Below are 15,414 nucleotides of genomic sequence, written 5' to 3'. Positions count from 1 at the left end.
TTCCTGGGCATTAGGAAGTTCGGTTTAGTGGGTAAATATCCGTTTGATTATTTTGGTTGCATATTCAACAACATTAAATTCAAAAATCAACTCAACTAATATAGCCAGCAACTGTTCAAATACTTACATAAGATAGTCGGTTAAATAAATAATGAGTACTTACCTCATCAGGTTTCTTAGATCCGACCTTCTTGAATATTTCGGTTAATTTCTCACGAGTTGCAGTAGAAAGTACAAATCCCTATGAAAATATAAGTGTTTTCTAAATTACAAAAGATCAATCAGTTAAAAAACCACAATACGAGCACCGTACATTTAGGCAATTACTAAAAAATGGTTCTTCAACAATCTACGCAGACTTCCACTCACTCACAATACGACCATTAGTAATACGAAACACTAGCAAATAGCTGCTCGGAAAAATTTATTCCTGATATGACGGATGGCTTGAAATATTTTTTTTTCTCCCAGGTATAATACTACAATAGGTAAATACGATAATGAGATCAGTCATGTTATATCAGAATCCAGGATTCATGAACCGGAATAACACTAGATAATACTTTATTCAATATAGTCACACTCAGTGAGTCCGAGGTAGAAATCAATGAGAGAAAAAGGAATTGCATATTTAGTAGTCAGTAGGTTATGCATGTTTGTCCAAGCTCAGTGACTGATCATATTTTATCTTCACTAAAACAAACCAATTCTCCAAACGTTAAAACACTTTAAAAAACATGTAAATGGTGACAGAAAGTAACGAAACCATCTAAAAATGCTTGTACTAAACAGTATAAGATTTTTCGTTGTTATTCTCCAAATGAGAGATATTTAACGTGCTAAAGATAACAAGTTTCGCAGTAAAGATCCATTTGCGAATGAAAACTAAGACACCTCTTCTCGACATTTATTGTAAATGGAGATAAAAAAAATCTCAAAAGCAGAGAGGATCGTGGATAAATATTTTTTGAGTAGGAAATATCTATATTTATGCTGACTGTAAACCTTCATGTTTTCTACTTTGACAACATATGGAAAACCAGCAAATCCATTTGCGCTAAACAGTCTTTAGTCAATATTTTCAAATAACAAAATATTCAATCTATGTGTATATGAAGACAATAAATTCCGCTTACTTTTGAATGACTTTCAGAGGCCAGTATTTTTTTGGAATCAGAGGTAGTTGTAACTCCTGAAGTAGTTTTTAGTGTGCGAATGAGGTAGGACTCCAGTTCTGAATCTTCCTATTAGTAAGGAAAAAAGTATGGGTACATTCTAAAGATACTTTGAAACTACTTGGTACTTTCAGAGAACCAAAACAAACTAAGTAACAGAAGTATATAGCATAACTTGCTCCTTGTATAGCCAACCAATTTAATACTTCATTGAGTTCCCCAAGTGTAGGGATTATATTGAATCAGAGGTATTTAGCTAAACAAGTCGATAGATCCAGGAATTTCAAGGGTTATATTGAAAAGCCACTTGATTTATGGAATGAGAATCTGATGTTTAAAAAATATGCAACCATAACAAATTCAAGTTTACTTCTGTTGACGTGAATTTAGGATGGACATATACACAATCCACTAGGGAATACCAACATTTTAGTACATATTGTAGCAAGCCCATTCAACTATTGTATTATTTATCTACTCATTGTAATTCAGACTATGTTAATTTCTGTGTGTGTGATTGAGCGCGTGTCTGCACATCAACCTTAATCTATTGTCCTATTGGTTGTAACATACAGATAATCAATAATTTATCCACATTTGATTGACACTCAAAAATATATATGGATTTTCAGCTCTCTCTCACACACACTCTCGTGGTTTCAGTGTGCTTGCTCTCTGTACGCTTGTGGATTTTGTTTATCTTTAACAATAAAATATCTCTACAACTGGTGTTCAGGCTTCTGAATAATCTCGAGTAAATCCATAATTCTATCTTAAGTACTCAGTTAACGAGATATCATTTATTGGAGTCAGATATAGAGGAAATTAAGCCTCAACAATATACATTAATATTGGACCTCAGGTGATAAAAAATTGTTTGGTATATTGCTTAAAAAGTTTTAATTAGTGATCTATTTGAATTAATTTGAACAATACATGAAGAGAGTAATAAAATGAAGTAGTTTTTACTAGTACAGGTCGAGAATGGTTAAAAATCCGACCAAGATTAGGAAATATTCAAGGGGTTTTTCTTCTACGATAATTCAGTAATAAATGTTCATGAAGAAATGTCGAAATTAGGGGAAAAACAGTAACACAAACAGAGGATGCCAATTTTGTTTCTGGGTTGACACACAAAAGACGCAATGTTACAATATACCGTGTTCTTGAAAAATTTTGAATTTAAAAATGTAGCTTTTAAGTATCTTAGGGTTAGATTAATTTTAAGCTCTATAACAAAATATACGAATGCCCAAAAAGACCTACCTTATTAGGTATACTTTCTAGAAACTGTAAAATTGATGGACCTTGGAGGCCACATAATACATGCAATAGGGTTTTGATTGTTCGTAAAGGAACATCTGATTTCCGTGCACTCCATGAGGAAGGTGGGAAAGCCTTTAAAAAATGATGACAGTCCAGAAGTATGACATCCACAGAGTAATTATTAACTGATGCCGACAGAAAAAAAACAGTATGTGGTTTAATTCTTGCTTTCAGAAACAGAGAAATACTGAAGTTGAATACAACAGATCATGAACATTAAATTATCCACACAAACAAGTGAAAAAAAGAACCATACTTAGTTGTATAAAGTAGGTAACGAACGAAAAACCTTACAATGGGAGTAACAAATTTTTATAGGTACATATTTTATAACATATCGGAGCATATGAATGCATGTAGTATTTCTTAAAATTGAATTGGATAGCAAAAAGAGTGCGTTAAGACTATCGACTTCTTAAATTTATTAACCCAAACCATGTAAATAAGGATATATATTTTAATCTCAGATATAAGTAGTGTGACTCAGTATTAATTGGAATCCCCGGACCAAAACAGTAGAAAGCTGATTCAGATGTTCATACAGAACAGCAAGTAAAGACAATGGTTGTTCAACGTTAGGTATGACAAACCACACACGAATGTGATGAAAAGGTAAAGGGTCAATACTACCAATGTTGTAGATTATGGTTCTGAATTTCCTACGTACGCATTGTAGTTGATGTGATATATGATTCATAACAACTAACTGTCCACAAGACAGAATTATTAAGTCAGTCAGCAACAACGTACAGAGATATAATTGTCGATTCAAATCCCATAGTGGTAGGGGTAGTAAATGTATAAGCAGAAACAGGAAAGATTAGGGTTTGAAGATGTTATTCAAGGAGTATAATCCAATCAAATTATTAAGTGATCCCCAATCCAGATCAAAACGATAGTAAAATACAACATAAATGTCGGGAAAGGAATTTTCTTTCTAGAAAAATGACTAGATTGTTCGAAATGTATAGCACAGATACATCATATTATTCAGATAAAACTCCGTCTGCTCATTACTTACTTATTTACTTACGCCTGTTACTCCTAATGGAGCATAGGCCGCCGTCTGTTCATTGCTCTATCGAAATTTATGAAAGGGACTAATTGTTTTAAATTTCTGACAATAAATATTGTTAAAAATCAATCAAGTTATAAGTGGATGTAAGTTATGCGTTTTGATCGATTATATATTCTCCACTTGATGTAATGAAATTAAGACCTAATAACATAGACTAGTAATTGTTATCTATGCCAATCAATTACTATTACATAATATGAAAACAAAGTTTGCCGCAAATGGCTTAAATCTTAGCATACATAAAAAGTAAGTTAAAAGTGAAAGTGTTTAGTAGTGAAACTTGAGATGAGAGTTGTTGTTCATGAAAGCGATTGATTACACTGAAGTCCTTTCAAAAAACCTTCAATCTTAGATCAACATCAATGAGTAAAATGTAAACTATACCAGGTAGCTTACATTAGACAGAAATATTGCGAGATAAGGTGGTGGAAGTGTAGAACCTTCATTTACTTGATTGATATCATTGAGAAAACACATGTCTGAAATCAAATCAGGACAAGCAACCACTAATGAGAAATACTTCAACTATACGCACCAATGTTGAATAAACTTACATGCAGTATTCATCCCCTTAGTAATACGCCATATACTTTTGAGGATAGCTTGTGTGAATCGATTTGTAAAGTGTCCGTTACTGATACATTCATGTAGTAATCGAATGAGCGCACTGTAGCATAAAAAAGAAGTAGTTCAATAGTTGTTAGTAAAGTGTAATCAATCATTGTACTAAGACTACAATAATTCAAAGAAATAAGTAGTATATATTGTAAAGTTTTTATAAAAATCTGTCTTTAGCGATAAAGTCTAACTTAAACACTCATATAAAATAAACATCACTCTTTGATGAATTTTGCAAACAATCTAATCTTTACGTCTCATTAGTTTAATTTCCCAATAAAATATTGAATTAAATTTGTGTAGCGAATAAACAGAATTACAAATAACATTATACTTTTACTTGAACGGACACTGCAAGCCTAAACCACCTTAGATTCAAGTTCATTAATTAATTAAACACCATTTCAACAGTTGGGACGGCAACAGCACTGCAAACAATAGTATTCTTGGCAAACAAATAGCATAAACAGTAGAGGTGAATATCTATCATGCAATAACGCATGCTGAACGCACCAATAACAGCTGGAAAAACACTTTGAAAGTATTAGCTTATAGAGGAGAGATAGAATTGAACAGATAGCTTCTCATGAAAACGGACTAAGAGACCAGTAATGAAGCGAAAATATACGTAAAAGGTAAATTGATCGTGTTTATAATTATTTGGACTGTATGATTACAGTATTACTACTACAGTCCAGTGGTCTCACCGCGCCAATGGATATAGAAATAAGTAAAGCGGATAAAAAACACAGCAAAGTAAAACCGAGAAAATACTCATATTTCTGGTAGATGAAGTTCCCAGTTATAAGTAACTATATATTATCGAAAACTGAAAGTAAATAATATACCTGAGTATACGTGTTCCATTGGAAGCCTCCAAAATAAGAACAAATAATGCATTGATCGATCTGATAACATTTTCTCCACTGGACATTTCAGCAGTCCTTTCATCCAACATCGTTTGAAGGAGAGACTGGGATAATTCTCTTAAAGTTTCCCGTGAAGCTTCGCGACCTAATGTTGGACGACTAAAAAGCTGTGTAAAAAGACAGTAAGTTAAATTTTTAAGTTAATTTGAAAAAAACGCTGATTATTTAGGGAAAAGGCAAGAAAGATTATGAGTAAAAGTTACACAGAAAGGTACCTATGTATGTTTGTACAACATAAAACATTCATTAGGCGGGAATCCACAATAATAGAAATGTAAAATAAACAAGCATTTAGATTTGGACGAAATTCAAAATAGACAAAGTTGATTTTATCTAGATTGTCAAGAATTTACAACAAATGGCTTTGAAATTAATCAGTTTATTTAAGAAGCCCATAAGTTAATACACATATCTCAGACCAACGTTAAGTAGCTTTATTAATGTCTTAACTTCTAGCTTAATGGTTTTTTGACAACATAGGAAACTTTAATTTGTGAGATATCTTTAGTAAAAAAGTAAAGATGATTGAACTTACAGATTCGATAGTGGCCAAATGAGACCGAATTAATGTATGCAATTGCTCCTCTGAAACTGAAGGATCTCCAAAATATCGCGAAGTAACTTGGCGTAACTGCATTGTAATAAGCATCAGGACTTGATTGACATGATTGAGTAAAAGGTACCACTTTTCATCTAGATTATTAAAAGTGAAGAGATATGTTATGGTGTAATTAAAAAATAAATAATTACTCAATATGACTAACAATATATCTAAACATGACAAACTTGAAGTCACTAAAAACACTGAAGGTTTTATTATTAATATTATTTAAACACACGCCACGTAAATCACTCGATTTGTGTGGGGGCTGGAATACTGTCCGACAGCTCAAACCAAAGCAGACAGTTTTCTAAGAAGACCACTCTTTGAGCCTTTCACTTAGAGGTCCAAACTACAAGGCAGTGGAGCAACGTTAGGAGATTCAGTCCCTTGGTAACCGGTGACCAATAATTAGTTCATACACCATCTGTTGTCTCATGATCCTGGAACCCACGTACACCATTGGTTTGGAATCAAGGCTTTCCAACTCCCTTAGGTAGATCCTTCATATCCTGGTTAGAGCGCCGGACATTCAATTTTCGTCCTCACAATTTCGTAAACAACAGCATAGCCGCGAGGAGAATCGATGAAATTATAAAATAATTTTACATTGATAATATAACTGAGAAAAAAAATGTGAAAGTTATTAAAACCGTACCTCTAAGAACAGTGTCGATTTCGGCCAAAGCATGACAACTGATTAGTAAATCATTGGAAGATATAGCCGTTACGACCATTGTGATCGCCGAAGCAGTGTCAGGACTTGTTCGTAACAGTGCATTGAGAACAGGTTGGCGCACGTGTGCTCTAAAAGTGATATAAACCCATGACAGTAAAATATATATAAAAGAATAAAATTAAGATAATTGTTCACTTGAATTAAAATACCAAAAGTAATAGAAAACATTGTGAATACTCACTTCAATGCTGGAATTTCAACTGGTTGGAAAAGATCATTTATATCAGCATCTAACTGAATAAGTGGAGGCATACATGGAGCTTTCTCAGGTGATAAATCACCTAGTTCATTCAACATAGCACGCGCTCTAGCATGAGCTGCAGAAACCGGTTGCTGACGGCGAAATTCGTTAGGAACAGGCTCTAGAGGATTACGTGAATCTGATGGATCGCTGATATAAAAATGGAAAATAAGGAACAAAAACAAATCCGAATTACTACTTATAATACTACTACTACCTCAGACAGATTAATTTATATGAATTCATGATAGAACTATGCAGGGAAATACACAGATAAGTTTCTAGTATTCTCGAAAATAAGATACTATGATAGGATGTCGGCAGAAAACAAAGTCGTACTCTACATTCAGGAATATTTCAGAGATAATCCTTCGATTGAAAAAAAGTAAATAGGATTGAAATTTAAGGATTATATAACAAACGTTAACTTTAAAATACATACCGTCTTGCAGTGCTCGGTCTTACAGACGGTGTCTTTGGTTCAAAATTATCTACAGTATTGATCGGTATTTGCCCAGCTCGTTTGATACGTTCTTCCAGCATTGAACGTTCTTTTTCTGGTATCTGAGACAAACGAAGAACATGATAATACATGACTACAATGGTACACAAGTATGCTATTTTAGATGGATTAAAATATGACCTAGGAACAGGGAACGGAATGAAGTTCAGCAACACAACAGGACCAGCTAAGCTGTTTTACTGTTCCCCAAACCATCAGCAACGACCTACTGTGGTAGAGAACAAACCAACTATGAACCGAAGAGGGAATTAGGAAAAGAAGCTGGAGGTGGACACACATTGAGGAAATCATCAAACCGGAAAGATTGTTCAGGACAGAGTTCGACTGAGAATGCTGGTGGGCGGCCTTTGCTTATCCATCAGGGGCAACAGGAGCAAGTGAAACTTAACTGTCTTAATGATATAATAGAAATAGGAACTGAAAATATTAATACCGAGTGAAGCGAGGAATGAGTTAAGATTCTGAGTCAAAATAGTTTACTCGCTGGTATTTTTGATTAATACTTTCTGTATGAAAAATTTATATTACTAGCTTAATCGTCGTAGAAATAAGTTTACTAGTTGACAATATTCCCAAGTGGAATAAAGATCAACTTAACAACGTAGTAATATAGAACAACTGAAATCTCTTACATCACCGATAACCTTCCATATCTGTTCACCAATAACAGCATACGCAGAAAGTAAAGCATTCAAAGCTGCTGATCGAACTCCGCTATCACGATCACCAATTTGTTGAGCGATCAATTTGATTGCAACGGGAATAGAAGGCTGGCAAACATTTAATCCAAAACGATCAATCAGAGAACCCATCTCATCCAAGCACTCTAAAACAAAAAATAATTAAGAATCAACAGGACAGTAAAGCAACTGTGAGAGATGATTACTAAATATGATACTTGCTTACGTATGTAACGCACATAAACAACGAAGCTAACCTTGTCTTGTTTTACTTGTTTTGGCCTTAGTCCCATTAGTGAGAAATGTGAATAGACGACTGGGTGGATAGAGATTAACCACAAGTTTCAATATTCCTCGAATATTCTGTCGAATTATATCTTTAGGTTCACCCACTTTCATCACCAAATAAGGAAGAAATGAACCACCTTCATGTTCAGAAAGATTTGCTCCAGACTCTGACATAAAAACGAATAATTTTGTTAGATAATCCATACCTGTATTATTCGAAAGAGGAAATGAGAATAAAACACAATTCAGCCTAAATAGCTGTTACAAAGTTTTAGGAACAACAAATAGAAATATCACAGTGATATTTATTACGATAGCTCAAATATTTATGACCTGATTAACATCTTATTTTAGACTAATCTTTACAACGTGTATCTCCAAACAAATACAAGCAGAGATACGGTTGTAGAATATTTCATAAGAGTGCAATAGCATAGAACGAAAAACTGACAAAATTGTAGAAATGCCAAAATAAAATGAATATAAAGTTTACAAACGAAAGTAAATGATGAGTAAGATTTTGAAGGTAATGGATAAATCGGCGAAACTATAATTTATGGAAGAATCAATCAGATATAAGATAACAGGCGTTGAATTTAGGCGCGAAATTTATTCATCCATTTGGCTAAATAGCGTTTTGGCATTTTAGCTGATGTCAGTCAGTAACGAAAACCTTAAATCTAGTTTCTAATTCTAACCATCAACTGTAAATCACAATTCCAATTCCTTGCATTGCTTTATAACTGTCATTTAGTCCCAGTTAGTAGGTGGACAATAGCAAGGTCACTTTAGCGTCGCTCAAAGTTTGTCCATAAATTGTAGTCTCGTTAATAGATTTGTAGTATATTGACTGAATGAGTAATCATTATTTTAAGGACCTTACGAGTGAAGTTTATACCTTCCACACATAACTCATATATTCAGTCAATGACTTCGTAGACTGAATTCATATCTTTATCTCGTTACAATTATGTTTGATCAACCTATGGTTAACTAGTTTAGTCAACTATATCAATGTATCTTTTAACTGGGTAATATGGGTTGATAATTTGGATGATTTAAATATTAGTCATTAGTTAACAGAATGATCAAACAACTGTGCACAAATTCAATTTTATAGGAAAGTTATCAGTTATATACAAAAAAGAATAACTTAGAGTATGAAATCATTAAAACTTATTTTGTAGTTTGGGTACCGGTGAAGATTAATTTAATTGATATTCGTAGTATCAAATTAACTTACATCTGCCTAAAACAACTGGATTAGTTTCAAAGAATCGTAGAACAATCCATCTCAAGATAATATCTACATTTATTACAGTAGCCTCACAGCCTTCAGTGGTATCTAGTAATTGAGAAAGCTGTTCAATCGCCTTAATGTGTTGTTTAAAGTCGGTATGAAATAAAAGTGCATGAAATTCAGGAGCGGTTCCAGCTGCAGTGAATAATGTACTTAATTGTTGTATGTGGTCTTTTGTTGGAGCATCGAAATCCCATTTTAAAAGCTGTAAATTAGAAAAAATGAGTTTTTGAAAAACAAAACGGAAAGTAAAGACTTACAAAAAGTTGTATACCTTCCACTGGAATCATGAACAGAACAATATTAGACTAAAATCGAAAACCCGGAAGCACAGGAAGATCGTTTCGTCCTACTATGGGACTCCTCAGTATTGCGCATCCACAATCCCGCATTCCGAACTCGAACAAAGGGCTTTCGGTCTTGTGCAAACGCTTAGCGTATAGACCACTGAGCCGGCACCCAACGGAGTTAATATCTAATCTTAACCAATCCATGATGTTGGGCAACCACCTTACATTTATTAAAGGATACCAAAACGTTATTTAATTAAGACTATTCAATTTGTTCATAGGAATAACACTGGATATGTAAACCGAACATTTAACATAATCGAATACTTCCATACTTTTTGACTTTAAGTAGTCTAATTTGCGTAACTATGAAGCCTTGCTGTCATTCAGTAATCTGAATCATCCAGTCAAATTTGTCATTAACTACATAGGTTGTACAAGAGGTATTCTCACTCATTGCTTTCAGTGAGTATCACAAATTTATGCTTGAAATATCATCCATGTATATTTCTCAAAATATAATTCGAAATTGCAAGTTTCATGCATAAAAATTCAATACGTTAATAGTTTAATGTGTATATTTGGAAATAGACACAATAAACAACAAATGGAACAGGGTTATTTTAAAAAATACAGAATCATTACCTTGCGTTTTTTCTCATCATTTAACCTAGAACTCTTAGCTGACTTATTTGGAGGAAGAATTATGGATGTCGTTGCCAGTTCCGGACCTGACTTTTTAGACGTGTTGATAGACTTTTTATTATCAGCCTTTTTCTTCGTATCGGAAACAGACTTTGAGGTATTGCCTGAAGATTGCGTAGCATTTTCAGATTCCTCGCTATTTTCTAAAATTTAATGATTGAAATGAAATAGATGAGGTAATCTTTTCTATGAAGCATATAATCCAGTGAAAAACGGATGTCTTATTTAAATTTTCCTGTAAAATACATGAAAGAAATACCTGGAGTAGTAGCTGGGGCATTTGAGGAAGGTTGTGGAGGTGCTCCATTACCTACACGTACCGCTTTAGATGGAGAAGAGGTTTTTTTCTCCATGGATGAGGGATGTGAATTAGCTACACTTTCACGAGCTTTCTCCAAATGAGGCATAATTGAATCCTTTGAGGTGGGCTTCAAACGATTGGTAGACTTTAAGATAGGTTCCCAGCCAAAAACTTGTATTAATGAAGGAAGAACTAGTTGGGCTTGTTTACGAGCTTCAACATTACGATCTTCAAGAGAAGCAAATACCTGAGGTATTAGATTCTCTGTTATTTCTGAAGCGTTTTTCCGCAGGGCGTTTAATGGCATAGGTGAGAGAACATCTTGAAGCCAACGTAGTAATTCGGCTCGTAAAAATGGATTTTCCATCTAAATAGTAAATAAATAGAAAGATGAATAAAGAGTTTAGATTATAAAACAACTTTACATAGAACAAAACGTTATGAATGATTGTCTTAAAAACCAATAACGAACAGTTTAATGAGCCATTAAAATCTTATTAATTATCTTCGTCTATAATCTAATAAGTAATCTTTCATTTCACACACACATGTAATGACTCAGGAATCAAGTTTAGTTCACATACATCAGTCAGCATTTATATTTTTATGTACTAGTCCAAGTATACATGTATTAGTGACGATTAAATGTAAACAGTAATTAATGTTTCGGTCGAAATTGGCTCAGGTTATCTTCAAAAAAGGTACATGAAAAGATACTTACCTTTAAGGCATCAGCTAACATGTTATTTTCAAATACTGATAAAATGGGAACTCGACTTTGCCAAGAGCTAAGTGCAGTTACAGCTGCCTCACGTATTTGAACTTTTGAATCACCAAGACAGAGTAAAATAGGGGGTTCAACATACCTAGAAAATAGATCGGTTGAGTAATAAGTTAATAAAATATTTGTAGGAAAAGTGAGTTATTTTAAATGAGGATTCGCGTGCTTATTACGTACGATTGTTATTGAAATTCGGAAAGTTTGGTATCAGTTCGTACTTGCCTTAGTTAAAACAGTACTGTTAATATTTCTGAAAGGATTGCTAGATTATAAAATTTGTGCTTCCGGTTTTGCAGAATCAGAGTGAGTATAGCTAAATTGTAAACGTATAGATATGTTTCAAATGATCTTATGTATTATTCTTGAAATAAGATAAACCATTTTACTTCACCAGTATGAAATAACCTAATAACATTTTTTTATTTGCCATCCGTTAGAATCCAATAAGCTTCGTACAGTACACCTTAGCATAGTTCATAATAACAATGTGTTAAAAATTTCTTAACTTCAACATTTTATTTTATCACGTTACGCAACCTCATTTTATTATTATTAATCTTTATCTGTTCTTAAGATCTTAATAACCACACTTTCACTTCCTTACCAAGAACAAAATTTTTTCTGCGATTTTGTTACTATACACAGTACGTTGTTTTTTTAACAAACATATTACTGCAAAGAAAGAGTATAACTATGATTGTACTGTTTTGAGAAAAAATCCGCCAAAAAGAGAACTCTTTGTTGAACATATCTTTTCTATCTTTGTCTTAATGAGTACATTTCATTTATTTAAAAAGTTTGTCAATATTAGATACGATCAAAGACAGATACGTACAACATCAATCGACAAAAGTTTGAATACTTGTACACAAATAATACTGAATTAGAGGTCAAGTGCTCTTAAACAGCTGTTTACTAGCATACATTTTTTATTCACTTCTATATAGGACAATAGAATCAATCAGAAGATTACAAATATATGCTTTAGTAATTTTAAGAGCAAACTGAATATAGAACAACGAGGTGCGGATTAAAAACTGCAAATATAAAACAAATAGATGAATATATTTCTCTTTATACCATACAAAGTAGTGTGTTGCCATAAATCATATCTTCTTTCTAATAAAGTTATAATGATTATAGAAAGTAATAAAATTATTAAACAAATATATAGAAAAGATGAGCTGTGATCTATATCACTGTATTTATTCTGCTTAACAAAACGTTCACGTGTATACATGATACTATTATGACAAAACAACCGATCGATGAAATTCCGGCATGAATGAAGATGTCAGTGGTAAGTGATTGGCGACCTACTACTGCCCAACTGATTGAATAAGTGAGGAAACTATATCTTTTACATGTAAAATATCCAAATAAGACAAAATGATTTGTCAGAAAACAGAAAAAGATGGAAACAAATATTATAAATCAACAAATTACCAATTATTTTTAATTATCGTACAAAATATAAATGACTATATTTGGTAATAAAATACAGTAGAAAATAACATGAAGATAGCAGTGAAAATAATTTAAAATTATAGGCAACTTTCAATAAACTATGGTATGAAGTTTTTGTTCAATTAACAGATGTAGATTGGATTTGACCTGTGACAATAGCGGTTAAATTATGAAAACACTAATTTCCATTATTAGATAAGCTCAGATGTCACCGGAACAAGACACTTAGAAGCCAACACGACGATAACATTATCGTAAAAACTAGTACAGGTTATAACAAACTTATTTTGTCTGTTAGAGTTCGTAAAGATACACTGTAGATATAAAACGAAGAAAGAACTACACGAATCAGCCTGGCAACTTAGAATACGGACAAGCTGTAAACAAAATCACTCAGATTGAGCAATAAAATTTATCGTACAGCCTTAGGATTCATTTCTTATACAGATTATTAGTCTAGTGTTGGGAGTGTGTGACAGAACCGGGTACCCAAAAAACCTAAGCCTGACCAATAACTTGATAATAGTGATAAGGGTATTGTATGAGTCCCAATTAGTTACTATAACGAGTAACTCAGACTTACAGTGTAGTAGTAGCAGCTTTTGAAGTCAAATACAGCGTGTTTTAAAGTGGGAAAAAAGAGGAAAGATGAATATAATTATAAAAATAAAAAACGACTTCAGAACATATATTTACTTTATGTAATTCACAGCGTCTGATTTCGGTATTGATGAAGCGAAGGAAGACAGGATTATCAAAGCTTGTTTGGCCAAGTTTTTATTCACATCATTAGCTGCTTTAGCTATCATAGTCAAAGGCTCTTGAAGCTTTCCGTTTGAAGCATCAATCAAATGGGAAGGAGATATAAAATTTTCAATAGTAGTCAGTGCTTCTAAACGTTCTTTCCAAACCTTGCTTTTCAGAAGTCCCAGGAGTTCAGGTGTGAGTCGGTCACTGAAAAAAGAAACTGGAATATGAATAGCGGACACTCAACAGCATAGATGCGACAAAAATGTGCGTCATTGAAGCAGATGACATTGAAGGTGAATCTGATTCTGAAGAACCTATGGTAAGTTAAGGTCTCCACTAGTCCACTTTAAGCATTCAAGTGTGTTAGATGGAGAATTTTATTTAATCAGCAATCACATGATAGCACAGTCCCCCTCTACATTTATTCCGATACGCAACCCACTTTTCGGTTATGTACGATATACGTGGCGATTTGGTTTAAAAAAATATGGAAATATAAATTTACACACCAAAAACAATATAGTTTGGATGTCGTACATATACTAAAATAACAGGTAAAACATAACGAGTAAGTGGAAACACAGGCATTCATAAAAAATTGTGAAAAACCCAAAACGTAAAAGATCATGACGAAAACTTTTTTATCTACCAGGAATGTCCGAAAAAGCTAATAAATCAGTTAAGCTGCAGAAATGATATAAGATATTTCAATGAATACCTGATATCTACTTTTGGAAGTAATACATCAGAGTCCATCTCCTCTATTTGACCGGTAGTTTCTATATCTCTAGACAATGCTTCAGTTCCGCTGGGTTCAGCAGACACTGATTCTTTGAGAAGAGTTTGGGCAGCAGAAAAACGAGTTGGAGCAGGAGCTTTTTTATCTTTGTTTTTCGCAAATTCCGCGTTCAGTAACGTAATTAAAGCCGGTTTCTCACCCGCTAGGAGAGCTGGCAAACGATCATGGAGATATAAATGAATTGTCCCAGCAAGATTTAGTGAATTTTGACGAACAGAAGGGTTAGTTGCATTGAGGCCTGTTTTTAGAAGTGGTCCAACTTCTTGTGGTGGAATACTAAATAAATTAAACAAATTCATCAAGCATCTAGGATTAATTTGGCAAGAATATTCAGCTATTAAAATCATGGACGTCATGGAATAAAAAAACTTACATACAAGAGAGGTCGAAACACTAATTATGCCTTTAATTACTAAGCACAAGGAGAAAGGACAGAATGCTCTGGAAAAAATGCTAAACTAAAGTAACATTGGATTAATTATAACAGAAACTAGATTCCATAGCCAATTTATTTGAACACATAAATATTGGTACAAAGGGGCAGCGAATACATATGCGCCACACGAGTCACTTGGTTCGTTTGTGGGTTGTGATACTGCCCGGGTGCCCAGATCGGAGCAGGTGGTCTGATCCACTAGGCAGTGGAGCAACGTTAGGAGATGCAGTCCCATGGTAGCCGGTGACCAACAATAGGTTCATATACCATCTGTTCCTTCAGAATCCTGGAGCCCATGTGCACCATTGGTTTGGAATCAAGGTTTCCCAACTCCCCTAAGTAGATCCTCCGTGTTCACAAACCCGGTTAGGACGTCGGACATTCGCT

At 33.6% G+C, this 15,414-nt stretch overlaps 1 protein-coding gene across 1 annotated transcript in view; it reads right to left on the bottom strand.

Annotated features, from left to right (window-relative positions):
- The window catches only part of CKAP5 (Cytoskeleton associated protein 5), a 40,925-nt gene that overhangs the window by 2,622 nt on the left and 22,889 nt on the right, over positions 1–15,414 (bottom strand). Inside the window, exons 12-28 of the mRNA XM_051209338.1 lie at positions 14,511–14,867; positions 13,739–13,996; positions 11,516–11,660; positions 10,753–11,161; positions 10,434–10,636; positions 9,442–9,703; positions 8,168–8,404; positions 7,863–8,056; positions 7,150–7,271; positions 6,648–6,857; positions 6,386–6,534; positions 5,662–5,819; positions 5,046–5,233; positions 4,134–4,246; positions 2,442–2,626; positions 1,137–1,244; positions 164–241 (exon numbers count right to left, since the gene is read on the bottom strand). Of these exons, the coding sequence (XP_051074790.1) occupies positions 164–241; positions 1,137–1,244; positions 2,442–2,626; positions 4,134–4,246; positions 5,046–5,233; positions 5,662–5,819; positions 6,386–6,534; positions 6,648–6,857; positions 7,150–7,271; positions 7,863–8,056; positions 8,168–8,404; positions 9,442–9,703; positions 10,434–10,636; positions 10,753–11,161; positions 11,516–11,660; positions 13,739–13,996; positions 14,511–14,867 (3,376 nt within the window). The remainder of the gene's footprint in view (positions 1–163; positions 242–1,136; positions 1,245–2,441; positions 2,627–4,133; positions 4,247–5,045; positions 5,234–5,661; positions 5,820–6,385; positions 6,535–6,647; positions 6,858–7,149; positions 7,272–7,862; positions 8,057–8,167; positions 8,405–9,441; positions 9,704–10,433; positions 10,637–10,752; positions 11,162–11,515; positions 11,661–13,738; positions 13,997–14,510; positions 14,868–15,414) is intronic.

This window comes from Schistosoma haematobium, chromosome 1 (genome assembly GCF_000699445.3).
Source record: "Schistosoma haematobium chromosome 1, whole genome shotgun sequence".
Lineage (NCBI taxonomy): Eukaryota > Metazoa > Platyhelminthes > Trematoda > Strigeidida > Schistosomatidae > Schistosoma > Schistosoma haematobium.
This window is presented reverse-complemented; position numbering and strand designations above follow the sequence as displayed.